At 40.6% G+C, this 15,187-nt stretch overlaps 1 protein-coding gene across 2 annotated transcripts; it reads left to right on the forward strand.

The window, feature by feature from the left end:
* The first annotated feature begins 7,930 nt into the window (after positions 1-7,930).
* LOC131835652 (conserved oligomeric Golgi complex subunit 2-like) lies at positions 7,931-14,967 on the forward strand. 2 transcript variants are annotated; one of them, XM_059180079.1, is made up of 4 exons: positions 7,931-8,380; positions 9,534-9,596; positions 11,815-11,895; positions 13,500-14,967. In XM_059180079.1, the coding sequence occupies exons 1-4, from the start codon at positions 8,324-8,326 to the stop codon at positions 13,530-13,532; spliced, it is 234 nt and encodes a 77-aa protein (XP_059036062.1). In that variant the 5' UTR covers positions 7,931-8,323; the 3' UTR covers positions 13,533-14,967. The 2 variants fall into 2 exon arrangements, with proteins under 2 accessions (XP_059036062.1, XP_059036061.1); XM_059180078.1 differs by lacking the exon at positions 13,500-14,967 and having other exon boundaries at positions 11,815-12,139.
* Positions 14,968-15,187: the final 220 nt, after the last annotated feature.

Here is a 15,187-nt window from a genome sequence, read left to right on the forward strand (position 1 = left end):
TGTAGACAGTCATGTCATCTGTGAACAAAGTTTTATTCTTTCCCAGGTTGTATACCTTTTGTTTCCTTTTCTTACCTTATTTCATTAGTTTGGCCTTCCAGTATAGTATTGAATAGTAGTAGTAGGAGGGACATCCTTGGCTTGATTCCCTGTCTTCTATTTTCTCAGTATTAATATCATGTTAGCTGTGGATTTTTGGAGACATTCTTTATCAAGTTGAGGAAGTCCTCCTATTCCTAGTTTCCTGAGGGTTAATAATGAAGAGGTGTGGATTTTGTTAAATGTTTTTTTCCTCCCTTCATTGATATGATCATGTGATTTTTTTTCTGTTGATATGATGGATCACATTGATTTTCTAATGTTGAACATTTTCTAATGTTGCATACCTGGAATAAATCCTACATGATCCTGGTGTATAATTTTTTAATATAGTGTTTGCTTTTATTTGCTAATTTTTGTTGAAGATTTTGTGTCTGTGTTCATGAGAGATACTAGTTTGTAGTTTCTTTTCTTGTAGTATTGGTTTTGGTGTCAGGGTAATAATGTACTCCTAGAATGAGTTAGGAAGTATTTCTTCTAGTTCTAATTTCTGGAAGAGATTTTAGAGAATTGTGTAGTATTCCATAAATGTTTGGTTAAATTTACAGTGATTGGGATTGTTAGCAGTAGCCCTCCATTCTTTCATATGATATTAGTAATTTATGTCTTCTACCTTTTTTTCTTTGTTTGCCTGGCTAAGGGTGTATCTCTTTTATTGATGTTTTCAAAGAAACAGACTTGGAGTTTATTGATTTAAAAAAAAAAATCCTGGTTTTAATTACATTGATTTCTGCTCAAATTTTTATTTTTTTCTACTTCCTTTAGGGTTTTTTTTTTTTTTATGATTTTATTTGACACAGAGAGAGTCCATGAGAGAGGGAATACAGGCAGGAGGAATGGGAGAGGGAGAAGCAGCCTCCCTGAGCAGGAAGCTCTGATGCAGGGCTCTGTCCCAGGACCCTAGGACCATGTCCTGAGCCAAAGGCAGATGATTAACCAACTGAACCACCCAGGAGCCCCTCCTTACTTTAGATTTGATTTTGTTGTTGTTGCCTAAAATGGAAGTTTAGATTATTGACTTGAATCTTTTTTTTCTAATATTTGCATTCAGTACTGTATTTTCCCTTTAAGCAGCATTCCACACATTGCTACATTGTATTTTGTTGAGACTGGTCTCCTGTCATTTAAAAGTGTGTCATTTAATCTCTATGTATTTTGGACTTCTTCAGCTATCTTCTGTTACTGATTTTTAATTCCATTGCGGTCTGAGAACATACTTGGTATAATTTTTATTTTTAAAAATTTGTTGTGTTTTGTGGCCCAGAATTATTCTGTCTTGATGAGTGTTCCATATGAGCTTAAGAAGAATGTGTGTTGCACTAATACTGGGCAAAATTGTCTGTGTACATCTGTTGTACGGTAATTGATGGTGGTGTTGAGTGTGCCATGTCTGGACTGAATGTCCACATCTCTCAGATCCTTGTTGCCCTGCTGCTGGATCGGCCCATTACTGATGGAGAAGTGTTGAAGTCACCAGCTGTGATAATGGAATTGTTTATTTCTCCCTGAAGTTCTGTTAGGTTGTATCTCACCTGTGTTGATCAGGCACACATACGTTAAGGATAATTGTGTCTTCTTGGTCAGTCGATTTCTTTATCATTATGTAATGCTGCTCTTTATGCCTGATAATTTTCCTTCTCTGAAATCTGCTTTGTCTGAAATTCATGTAGCTACTCCATTGTTCCTGTGATTAGTGTTACTTTGGATTTTTTTAATGTATCCTAGCATTTAACTTGTTGATATTTAAGTCGTTTCATTTTTCATCAAAATATAATTCACAAAGCATAATAGTTGCCATTTTAAAGTGTACTCTTCTCTGGTTTTTAGTATATTTACTATGTATATGGTACACATACGTCACTTCTGTCTAATTCCAGAATGCTTCCATCACCCGAAAAATAAACCTCTTAGTTCCAATTCTCCGCTCCCCTTATTTCCTGGCAATCATGAATCTACTTTCTGTTTTTATGGATTTGCCTTTTCTGGAACATCTCATATCAGTGGAATTGTATAACACGTGACCTTTTGTGTCTGGCTTCCTTTAACCTGAGAGTAGAATGTTTTCAGACTTCACTCGTGTTTAGCATGTAACAGTTTAATCCTTTTTATGGTTGTGTAAGAGGCTCTTCCACATTTTATGTATCCATTCATCAGTTGATGGACGTTGGGTATATACTCTTTTGGCTATTACGAGCAGCGCTGCTGTGCACATTCATGTACAGGTTGTGGCAGGAACATCTGTTGTCAGTTCTGTCAGTGTCATACCCCTAGACGTAGAACTGCTGGTTAATTGTACGTGTGTAACTGTTTGCTGCCTTAGCCACACTATTTTACATTCTCACCGACAATACAGGAGGGTTCCAGCTTCTCCGCCTTCTTGCCAGCACTTTTCTTCTTCTTTTTTTTTTTCTTTTTCTTTTTCTTATTTTACCATAGTTGTCCTAGTGGGTGTGACGTGGCATCTGCATGTGCTTTTGATTCGCATTTCCCCAATGACTAAGGATGTCGAACATCCCGACATGTGCTCTTGACCGTCTGTGTATCACCTTTGGAGAAATGTCTATTCAAAAGTCTTTGGCTTGTTTTTAAATTAGGTTATTTGTCTTTTTGTTGTTGAGTTCTAAGAGTATATTTGCATATTCTGGTTATTCGGTCCTTGTCAGACAAATGATTTGCAGATCTCTCTCCCATTCTGTGGGTTGTCTTTTCACTTTCTCCATAGTGTCCTTTGACACACGAAAGTTTTTATTTTGATCAAGTTCAGCTTATCTAATATTTCTTATTGCTTTGTGTATCATGTCTAAGAAAGCTTTGCCCGATCCAAAGTCCTACAGATTTTCACCTGTTTTCTCTGAATGTTACAGTTTTTACTCTTACATTTAAATCTTTGATCCATTTTGAGTTATATTTTTGTGTATGTGTGACGTTGCTGTTCCAAGTTCATTCTTTTGCATGTAGATATTCACTTGTCCCAGTAGTAGGCACTCGAAAAGACTGTTTTTCCCTCCATTAAATGGTCTTGGCATCCTTGTGAAAAATCAGTTGACCGTAAATGTATGGGTTGTAAATACTTTCTTTTTGAATACTTGGGAAATCTACACTATAAAGTAAAACCATTCCTAAAGTAGTAAAACCATTCTTGGTTAAGTGAAATGGGTCTCTATTATGGCACTGTGAGTTTGGGTTTGCTTTTCACAGCAAACGCTGCCTAACCCAGTATTCACAGATGTTCCGAGTTATTTAGTCATGTGTTATGCAACTTTTGTTTATCTGAGAACAAATTCATAAATGTTGAGTACTAATATTACCTAATAGCATTTGTTCACTGAGGCTAAGTTATATAATTTATTTATTTATTTAAGATTTTATTTGAGAGTGAGAGAGTGCAGGAGCAAGAGGAAGGGACAGAGGGAGAAGCAGGCTCCTTGCTCAGCAGAGCGCCTGATGTGGATCTCAAACCCAAGAGACTGGGATCATGACCTGAGCCAAAGGCAGATGCTTAACCAACTGAGCCACATAGGCACCCCAGTTATACAATTTAGAATGCCATCATGAAGTTCAAGAACTTCAACAATGTGTAACTGAGGCAGGGAAAGTGATCGACCTAAAGGTATACAGTTGGTGAGTAGGATGGCCAGGATTATGAACCGAGACCCCCTCCCGTGATGTACTACATAACTATGATGTAAGGTCTGAGATGGTCTCAGGAGAGAAAGGTCCAGGCTAATTTGGTCACCAGTGTAAGAAGCAGGTGGCTTTCTGTAGATGACTGTGAAATTACGGTTTGGTATGAAGTCCTTGTGTCCGACACTAGCAGGGTCAGTCTTTGGTTGATTAACTAAGAAAGTCAGTTTAAACAAGTACTCTTAGGGAATGGTACATACAGTTTTTAGCATTTTATTTGGAAAAAATATATGTACATTTATTCTCCATTGAAACAGTGCCAGGTCTTTTCTCTGGAAACTGGCCTGCAGATTAGATTTCTGAGTTATCACAGCACTTGGGTCGCTCAATAGGTTAGGCATCTACCTTCGGTTCAGGTCATGACCTCGGGGTCCTGGGATGGAGTCCTGCATTGGGCTCCCTGTTCAGCAGGGAATCTCCTTCTCCCATTGCCCCTTTCCCTGCTCATACTGTCTGTCTGTGTCTCAAATAAATAAAAAGAATCTTTTTTAAAAAAGCTTTCTATGTTGTCTTTTTTTGCATTCAGTTTCAGTTTCTTTAACTGAATTGAGTGAGAATCCTGTGATCACTCCCTCCCTGCCTGGTACGTGGTCATCTCACCCATACCTAACTTAGCAAAAATTTTCTTATTGATTTCTTTGTATCAAATCTTTCCAAAGTAGCTGTGTTAGTTTTCAAAAGCACAGTGATTTTTTTTTTGCAGTCATATTTTGTTGGTTTACATAGTGTTTAATGAAGCTATATAATTACGAAGTAAGTGTAGGTGTCCTTAACTAGTTTGGGAATCATCACATTTGATTCTTGCTGACTAAACAGGTCATGGAGTAGCAGAGTCACAGGGGAAGTAGATGGTAATTTATTGCCTCTAAGCATATAAGCCTACCGGGGTATCACAGTATTGTAAAGGGGAAACACAGGATAGCTAATCCTGTGAGACCAATACTTGGAAATAGGTTATGAAAGACTTGGAACATATGTTCAATGGGACACTCAGCATGCACATAAAATATTAATAGAAATGTATGTGTTTTACATAAAGACATTCAAGTTATATTTTTAGATGGGAATTTTTTTTTAATAGAATGGGTTTTTATTTTTTATTTTTTTATTATTTTTTTAAGATTTTATTTATTTATTTGACAGAGAGAGAGGTCACAAGGAGGCAGAGAGACAGGCAGAGAGAGGGGGGAAAGTAGGCTCCTGGCTGAGCAGAGAGCCTGATGTGAGGCTTAATCTCAGGACCCTGAGATATGACCTGAGCCGAAGGCAGAGGCTTAACCCACTGAGCCACCCAGGTGCCCCTAGATGGGAAATAGATTAGAAGAGCATGAATATTTGTGTGTGTGTGTGTGTGTGTACACATATGTGTGTGTACACACATACATAGAGAAGGTCTGGGGTTTCCATTCAAGATGGTGGCATAGGAGGATCTTGAACTCATCTCTTCTATGAAATAACACACTGAATCTATAGCTCCATATGGACAAATTTCCTGTGGAAAAAACCCTACAACTAGCTGAGTGACTCCTACACATTAGGTGAGTAAGGAAAAAAACCTATGTTGAAGTAAGAATCAGTCTTGCCATAAACCCCACCCCTGGTACAGCAACCTGGGATTGGGAGGGTACTCACAACCCCAGGCTTCTCCCTGAGGAGCAAAGGGTTTGAGCCCCACTTCTGGCACTCCAACTTTCAAGACGTACATCTAAGAGACAAGACCCCAAAACATCCAGCTTTGAAAGCCATCAGAGCTTGCACCCATGAGACCCACAAGGCAAACTGAGAAACAGTTCTTAAACAGTCGCGCGAGTAGACTTACCCACCCTGGAACTCAGCACAGAACTTGCAGACTGAAATGCATTCAGATTTCTGTGAAAGAGGCTCATTTGCTTATCTTAAAGCCCTGAGGGGCAGGCATCTAATTTAACATGGATCTAGGAGCCTAGTAAGGTATTCTCCAAAGATGGAGCTGATGGGTACCATCTTTGCGCTGTCCCTCTGCCTCGCTTCTGCTTTCTGTTATCTCCTGGAAAGGAGCTTGAATGCTTGTATGATGCCCCAAGGTTTGCAGTTGCTACCCAGTGTATACCTCTAGATCACCTGGCTCTAGCGGCCAGCAAGACTCAAACTCACAGTAGTGAGTATCGCAGTATTTACAACATCCAAGACTTGGAAATAACTAAAGTGTCACCAACGGGGTGAATGGATAAAGAAAATGTGTGTGTATACGATGGAATATTACTCAACCATAAAAAGAAGGAAGTCTTGCCATTTGCAACAACATGGATGGACCTTGAGGATATTTTGCTGAGTGAAATAAGTCAGACAGAGAAAGAGAAATACTGTATGATCTCCCTCACATGTGGAATCTAAAAAACAAAACAAAATGAAGTCATAGAGAACAGATTGGTAGTTGCCAGAGGCGAGGTTGTGGAGGAAATAGATGAAGGGGTCCAGTGGTATAAACTTCCAGTTAATAAGATAAGCCCTGGGGATGTAATGTACATCATAGTGACTGTAGTAAATAATACTGTGTATTATTGTATATTTATTTTATTATTTTTTATTAGAAATATGTATTATTAGCCCCAGGGTTACAGGTCTGAATTGTCAGGGTTACACACTTCCCAGCACACACCATAGTACATACCTTCCCCAATGTCCACAACCCCACCACCCTCTCCCAACACCCCTCCCCCCAGCAACCCTTAGTTTGTTTTGTGAAATTAAGAGTCTCTTATGGTTTGTCTCCCTCCCAATCCAATCTTTTTTTTAAAGATTTTATTTATTTATTGGACAGACAGAGATCACAAGTAGGCAGAGAGGCAGGCAGAGAGAGAGGAGGAAGCAGGCTCCCCACTGAGCAGAGAGCCCGATGTGGGGCTGAATCCCAGGACCCTGGGATCATGACCTGAGCCAAAGGCAGAGGCTTTAACCCACTGAGCCACCCAGGTGCCCCCCTCCGAATCCAATCTTGTTTCATTTTTTTCCTTCCTTACCCCCACACCCCCCAATTTGCCTCTCAAATTCCTCATATCATATGATAATTGTCTTTCTCTGATTATTTCACTCAGCATACTCTCTAGTTCCATCCACATCATTGCACATGGCAAGATTTCATTTCTTTTGATGGCTGCATAGTGTGTGTGTGTATATATATATATATATATATATATATATATATATATATATATTAAGATTTTATTTATTTATTTGACAGAGATCACAAGTAGGAAGAGAGGCAGGCAGAGAGAGAGGAGGAAGCAGGCTCCCTGCTGAGGAGAGAGCCTGATGTGGGGCTCGATCCCAGGACCCTGGAATCATGACCTGAGCTGAAGGCAGAGGCCTTAACTCACTGAGCTACCCAGGTGCCCTATATTATTATATATTTAAAGTTGCTAAAGCTTAAGAGTTCTTAGCACAAGAAAAAAATGTGTATGTTTGGTGATGGATGTTAACTAGTTTTAGGGTGATCATTTCACAACAGATAAAAATATGGAATTTTTATGTTGTACGCCTGAAACTAACATGTGTCCATTATATGTCAGTTTCTTTAAAAAGTGATATTTTATTTTTTAAAAAATTATTTATTTATTTGACAGAGATCTCAAGTAGGCAGAGAGGCAGGCAGAGAAAGAGACAGGGAAGCAGGCTCCCTGCTGAGTAGAAAGCCCAATGCGGGGCTTGAACCCATAACCCTGGGATCATGACCTGAGCTAAAGACAGAGGCCTTAACCCTCTGAACCAGCCAGGCACCCCAAAAGTAATTTATATTTTAAAGAGACAGACTAGGGCACCTGGGTGGCTCAGTCAGTTAAGTGTCTGCCTTCGGTTGAGGTCTTGATTTCAGGGTCTTGGAATGAACCCTGGGATCAGGCTCCCAGCTCAGCAGAGAGCTGGCTTCTCCCTCCGCCCCTCCTCCCACTTGTTCTCTCCATCTCTCTCTCTCAAATAAATAAAATCTTAAAAAAAAAAAAGTATAGAGAAAGACCAAAACAAAGTCTGGAAGGATATGAATCGCTGTGTTAAATAGTGAAGAAAAATAAACATTAACAGTGCTTAACTGCAGAGCATTAGAGAGTGGGTGATTTTTTTTTTTCTCTCTTACATAAGTATTTCTTGCTTGGTTGAAAGTTTGACAGTGAACATTTGTTACTTTTAAAATTAAGAAGAAAAAGCTGTTTCTATTTTGAGAAGAGCCTCTTTGAAATGTATAATTAAAAGAAATAAAATGCCTGTAGAGTTAGGCAACAGGAGAGAATGGTCTTGGTGTAGGGCCCCCTTTCCCATAATCTTAGGAAGTGAGCAGACCCCCTGATGTCCCTGTGTGTGTTCCCCTGCAGTAATACGGCCTCTTATTCTTTCTCTGATCTTATTTTTCTATGTAAAATGTGGTATCAGTGCAATCATTTTTTCTTTCTGGTTTGATTTTCAGGAAGATTTCGACGTCGATCACTTTGTGTCTGACTGTAGGAAGCGTGTCCAGCTGGAGGAACTAAGAGGAGATCTGGAACTCTACTATAAACTTCTTAAAATAGCCATGGTCAAGCTCATCAACAAGGATTATGCAGATTTTGTCAACCTTTCCACAAACTTGGTAAGCCTGAAATTCACAAGTTCTACACACACACACACACACACACACACACACTCACCTTCTCTCTCCTTCATATTTATTAAAAGGGCAGAGTTTTTAGAAAGCTTTCAGTTGATTACCCCACCAACCCCACCAGAAACTTGAAGAAATTACCAATTTCATTAATAAAAGAACTAAACTTTTTGGAATACATCTTTTGTTTGTTTTAGTTTTTATTCATTTAAGGGTGCTCTAGTTTGATTATGTTTCAAATTCATTAGTCAACAGTGAAAAGTAAAGTATAATAATACCCAAGGGGTTGTTTTATTAGTTGCGAAGTGATTACCCTGAAGTGTTCCTTGATTTAGACTAATTTGTAGGAGCAAATGTCCACCACTCTTACAATGTTTAATTTACTCCCAGGTATATCTGTTAGCCAGAGCTAGGTTGAGGGAACATTGGCCAATATTGATATTTAAAAAGTTTGGTTTTATAAAAATATAAGAATGATTTGCAGTGAGCTTATCAATTGTTTGTAAAAGCCGTTTAGAAATGTTGAATTTTGTTACTTGGCAGAAAAGTCTCCTTGTTGATGCTTCATTTTGTTTTAAATCTGTTTGTCTAGAGAAGCACAGAATGTTGCAGCTCCGTGGGAATTTGAAGAAGCATTAAAATTAATGATGCACTTTTGCTTTTGGGAAATATACCACTAAGATAAATATCCCAATAGGATTTAAAACCTAGAAAATTTTACTTCTGTTTAATTTCTATTTTTCTCAAGGCTTATAATAATGTTTAAGAGAGACATAGCCCGTCAGACTTTCACATCAGCTGGCTGAGTATCATCAATTACAGACAGAGAACTGTTCACCTTCTGTGAAAATTTTTCACATTCATTTAAAATGTCATCTAAAGGCAAATTGTTCTAAAGGAAACTTTCGTTTCTCATGACTTCCCTTATTTTTATAGTTTCATGTATTTCAACAGATTTTTTTCATATTCTATGAACTACATTAATGGCCAAATAACACTTCTGTTGTTTAGCTAGTTATGTAGCAAAATACGGTTGTGCCAAAAAAATAACTTAAATCTGGTACTGCTTTGATCGTTAAATAGATACATCACTATTACTCCTTATCGTGATGTGTTTGTGCCAACCTGGTTTTGCCTTTAGGTTGGCATGGACAAAGCCCTCAATCAACTTTCTGTGCCTTTGGGACAGTTACAAGAAGTTCTGGTAAGTCCCCAATTAATGAAAACAGTCTGCTGTGACGCCCGTTGACCTCGTCGGCTTTTCTCTAAGAATTCTTTTCATCTGTTAGTTGGGTGGTACTGGTGGTTATATTTTAGCGGTTCATGATTATAATATTCACCTTCAGAAGAGTTGTAAATGATTTTGTTTTTGCATATGCTAAAAACCTCAAAAAACATGTTCGATTTGAAGAAGACATATTCTCAGAGTAGACAACCTTAAGATGTCAGGGGAGAGGAAGCATATTTCCAAATTCAACTTATTAATGCCACTTTGGTCATATGTAAGTGGTTTCTAACTTACGAATGACTTGTATTTTAACATTTTGTAATCTTGTAAATACCCCCCCCCCACACACACACACGTAATCTACGTGTGATTAGGTTCCTGGGCTGATCTACAAAAACTGTGTAATCCTTAATGGAACTGAAGGATAATATAAATAAAATGTAATACTTAATAAATGTTACATTTGCATTTTCTCTCAGAAAAATCTCTGTTGTGGGAATGGGACTCCCCACCTCTAAGCCATTGGGAATAGGAACTCCACCTGGGTGAACAGTGGAGGGGGAATTGTGGCATCACTTCTAACAGAAAACTGTGCTGCCCTGTCTCCCCCCGCCCCGTCTGTGTCTGGTGCCCTGACTTCTGGCCTCTGTCCGTTCTGATGCCCTGTCGTAAACTTGTCATAAACGGCACCATTCTTCCTTGTGTGTCTCCTCTAGCTTGAATGGCCTCGTGCATCCCTCCCCTTAGACAGTGCCTGCATCCTATAGAGAATATAAGGAGAACATAATTTTAGGGAAGACACAGTACATGGTTAGAACCAAGAAAAATGCAGAGTAACGGAAATATCAGTGCTGAGAAGCCTAGGGGAGGGGCAGGCAGGAAAGAGTTCGTGAAATAGGTAAAAATCTTGAGTTGTGCCTTGAGGTAGCCAATACTTTCCATGGTTTATGTCTCATTTGAATTTTACAAAATCTTGTTAAAGGTACTTTTCCTTGGAATGGAAGGGATTTTCATGGTCCACTGTTGGATTCCACACCAGCCACTGTGGGGCTCTCCCACTGCCTCCTTGGTGTGCCTCTTCCTCGGGGGGCCTTATAGTGGTGTTGTTTCCCAAGCCTAGCCTTCCGTTGGCCTCCCACTCTTCTCTCGAACCCCCTCCCTGGAGGCAGATTTGCTCTACTCACACAGGCTCCCGTCCCGCCTCACCCCCTGCCATCACGGAATCCCCTCCCTTTTCCATGGCCTGTCTTTATGGCCACTTTGGTCCTGCTCAGCCACAGGCCTGACCTGCCTTTCTGGTCCCAACTCTGAAGCTGTTCTGTGAGATTCTCAGACCACTGAGGGATCCGACTATATCTGTCTTCATTGTATCCCTGTGGGCTGCCACAATACTGACGTCCAGGAGGGGTTTCATAATGTTGATGGAGTGAATTAATTCACCTTCCTGTGGAATTTTTGTGATATGCCTACTTCATTCTAGTTGTTTCTGTTAACCTTTGTTTTGGCCCTACTTCCTAATTATCTCTTTATTCATTAGCTTCTGGGCATGTTTCTCCACCTCTGCGCTCTGCCTTTTTCTGGTCTTCTGTTCTTCATTCTTGATTCCTGGTATTTCCATACCCACATTTCATCATCATGCATCAGTGCTTTGACATTCTCTCGTTCTCCAAAATAGGCAGAATCTAAAGACCTCATCTCAGTGAAGTTGGCCCTCCATTCCTATTTCTGCTTCTCTCCAGAAGGAAGCCTGAAGTGCACATGGCTGTGTGCCTGTCTGACCCTGTCCCTGAGTGTGTCTGCACTTACATCTGCTCCCCATCCCCTCCCTACCTCGGCAGCTGTGTACACATGGCTTTCAGAGTCCGATTCGAGCCCCGTCGCATTTCCAGACTCTCCTGTACTTTGCTTCATATTATCTGTTCTCCATTCTAAGCCCCCTCATCCCCATAACTTTCACTGTATATGTGTCATTCTTCTTCTGGCCATGCGACCCTGCCTTCGTGTCATTATGCCCCCAGATCATGAGTCCCCTCAACAGTAACTGTGTCTGGTATATCATTTTTTTTTTTTTTGGTCAATATCTGCATAGTACTGGTGCACAGGTATTAAGTTCTGTGGAATTGAATGAGATGTAGGAACTTGATAATGTGACAAAACAATGTCTGTAATGTGTTTTTTTATTATTCTTTTAAAGAGTCTCAGGTCATCTGTCAGTGAAGGAATTCGGGCAGTAGATGAACGAATGTGTAAACAAGAGGACATAAGGAAGAAAAAGGTACCCTCCAGTAGATTTCTTATGCTGCCTGCCAGTTGAAGCCCTCTCCTCTTGTCTCTGCGAGCTTGTCAGCACTATTCAGGTTTTTTTCAAAGCTCTCACGCATGTGCATTTTATGCATTATGTCACGTTATCTACCTGAAATAATAAGACAGAATTTTAGAGGTACCCACACGATCTCAAGACCACCCACTTTTTCCAGAACAAGAAACAGTGATAACTGTTGTCGGTGCAGCGCTTGACAGTTAACGACTCTATAAATTGTCAGCGCCCCTGTAAAGAAAATAGGCCTATATTAGAGACTAGGGGAGAAGTGGGCTTTCCAAAGCAAACTCAGGATTCTGCCGTAGGTTTGTTGTTATTTTCTGATCCTGTGTTCTTTATGTTCTGGTGTTCACTTTAATTTTTTCGATTCCCAGTAGTTAGCATGCGGTGTTGGCTTAGTTTCAGGTGTGTGAGACAGGCAACGGCTCTGTACATCTGAGGGCTCACCCCGGGAGTGTGCCCCTTAGTGCTATCTCCAGTTTCAAGTGTCCCTGATGTCTTTCATGATCATAACGATGTAGGGGCACAGCGGGCATTGGGAGTCTGGGCTTCTGACTCTCTCCTGCTGCTCTGTACAATGTTTTCTATGTGTATTATTAGCATATTTGTTAAAATCTCAGTGGGGAGAGAGCCTGTTTGAGGGACCTTCTGTTTAATTCGCCTCTGGATCTCCTCACAGCTTTCATCCAAAGAATTCTTGTCATGCGCTTCCAGACAAAACAGTAAGCTTTATGAGAGCAGGGTGTATTTCTTGCTTTATTTTCTCGTGTCCCCCTCCTCCCCACTCCCCGTCGGAATGAATGTCGAGCTCCCAGGGGTGTTCAGTAACTATTTATTGAATGGATGACTTTGTATTTTTTTGTTCTTTAAGGATGAGAGTTTTCATAATGTTCCTCAACCTCTTTGATAATATTTGTAGTGTAAAAGGTCTTTAATGATTTGGTGCTTGGCCATATAGGTATATGCACATGTAAACTGAGAGGGTAAGTACGATTGGAAGCCAAGGTTAAAACATGAATAAAGGGCCATAAGAAAACAAATGGAGGGGCGCCTGGTGGCTCAGTTGGTTAAACGTCTGACTCTTGATTTTGGCTCAGGTCATGATCTCAGGGTCATGAGATTGAGCCCCGCATTGAGCTCTGTGCTCAGCAGGATGTCTGCTCGAGAGTCTCTCTCTCCCTCTGCCCCTCCCCTGCACGCGCACATGCAATCTCTCTCTCTCTCAAATAAACAAATCTTTTTTAAAAAATAGGAAAGTAATGCCCATAGAAAGATTCAGGATGGGGAAAAGAAGAAATAGGAGTATAGAATATGAGAAAGCAAAGTCTAGGTTTTTTTTTTTCTTTATAAACTTGCAATATGGAAGTATGCTTATTCTAGAACTAAGATTTGAATTCTTGAGAATTCTGTGTTTCATAGAAATATTCAAAATATAGCATGCCCTATATATTTGAAGTTAACTTTTGGTCTTATATTTTCCTGCATTTAGCATGGGAAATAAAGATGATTAAGAGTAAAGATGGTGACGTTTTTTGTTTGCTTAATTTTTATTTTTATAGATATGTGTGTTGAGGCTTATACAAGTTATTTGATCAGTTGAAAAGATTGAAAAAATCTTAAATTCACAAAGTTCTAAAGAAACCTCTGCACTAGAAGCAAGCAGGTAAGCATTTTTTTTTAACTAAGTAGCACATAAATTAATACTTCATATCCAGTCTAATTAGGCGGGGACGGCTTAGTTAGAATTCATTTCTGAACAAGAAGAAAATCCAGGTTTGTGGCTAGAATGTAGCTCCAGGAGAGTGGAGAGCATGAAATGGTGAAATCTATAACACGTTCCTATAAACCCTTTGGTTATAGACCACAGTTCCAACACGTCATTATGCTTGCAGTGGAAAAGTATATTTGGAATCACCTTCCCTGAGGAGTAGCAAAGTCCTGTTGATCTTTAAGGCATACCTACCATTCATCTTGGTTTTTCTCCATCTCATTTTTTTTCCTAGACATGCCCAGAGTATTACCATTGATGTATTTTGCACCAGCATTATATTATTATGAAACAGTATAGGACACATCCAGTTGAAATTTACAAACAGGAAAGAAAAAGCTTATGAAATAGAAAAAAGATGATGGCTCTCTTTGTTATACTGTGATTGTCTTGTTCCCTTCCTGGTGTGAATTTTCAATCAGCCAGGGTAGATGGGTGACTCAGAAAATGACTAGTTAGGTCCTGTCAGCACCGTGAGATGCACAGTGGTGCAGTGGGAGTAGCCCGGGCTGGTCCTGCACATACCAGCTGGGCTGCCTGCGTCAAGGTCACCTGGTGCCCTGCGTGCTCTGTTGTGTGAGGCTAACAGTCCCTCCCCCTGCAGGCGGAGTTAGGTTTCTAAATTTTAGGAATTAAGGTTTTAGATTTGGAAGGAACTTAAGAGACCATATGCTCCACATGTCTTATGATGGAGATTAAGAATGGACACATCCCAAAGGAAGCAATTCTCTGGTCCTAGGTCTCTGCCCCCTTTCACATCAAGGCATTCAACTAAGTGGTCAGCCTCCACTCTGCTTGTGTCTCTAGCCCGTAGCACTTGTGCTTCTGCCCCCGTTCGTCCACACTTAGCAGACAGTCTGTACGCGGCCCTTCTGCAGCCCGTGTGTCTCCAGTGGCTCTGCTTCACTGTGGCCCTTGGCAGCGCCTGCAGCCCCTCCAGCCATGTCCACGTTCGGCCCCTGGGGAGCTGGCCCTCCAGTGTTCTTCCCGTCTTTGCTGTTGCTGCTGTGCTCCTCGGATAGAAACACCTCAGTGAGCTCTGTGTCTACAATCCTGTCCCTTTGCAACACTGTCCTTGATAAACAGACATTGTGCGCTTTCTTGCTTAGAATTACCTTGGAGGACTTTTTTCTCCAGAAGAGCAGCTCTGAGCTCTAGAGTCAGGAAAGCCAGAGCAGCGTCAGCGCACAGTAAATCCATCATGCTCTGCCAGGCCCAGAAATGCCGAGATAAGGATAAATAGGAAACGCGCATGGGATCAGTCAGTAGAGGTTGGGATTAGGCTTCGGTGTTGGTCATGCCGAGCGCTTGCCTTCCCTCCACACCAGTTCTGATGCTCTGGGACGGGGCACATCGTGGCAGGTCTCCAGACATTTTAGGATTCCTTACAGTGTGTTTCCTCACTACCTGACTGCCCATCCTCAGATGAGGGATGCCTCATAGAGCACAGCAGGGGCTTTGGGGCCTTTGTTGTGTTTT

The sequence above is a fragment of the Mustela lutreola genome, chromosome 7 (assembly GCF_030435805.1).
Source record: "Mustela lutreola isolate mMusLut2 chromosome 7, mMusLut2.pri, whole genome shotgun sequence".
Classification (NCBI taxonomy): Eukaryota; Metazoa; Chordata; class Mammalia; order Carnivora; family Mustelidae; genus Mustela; species Mustela lutreola.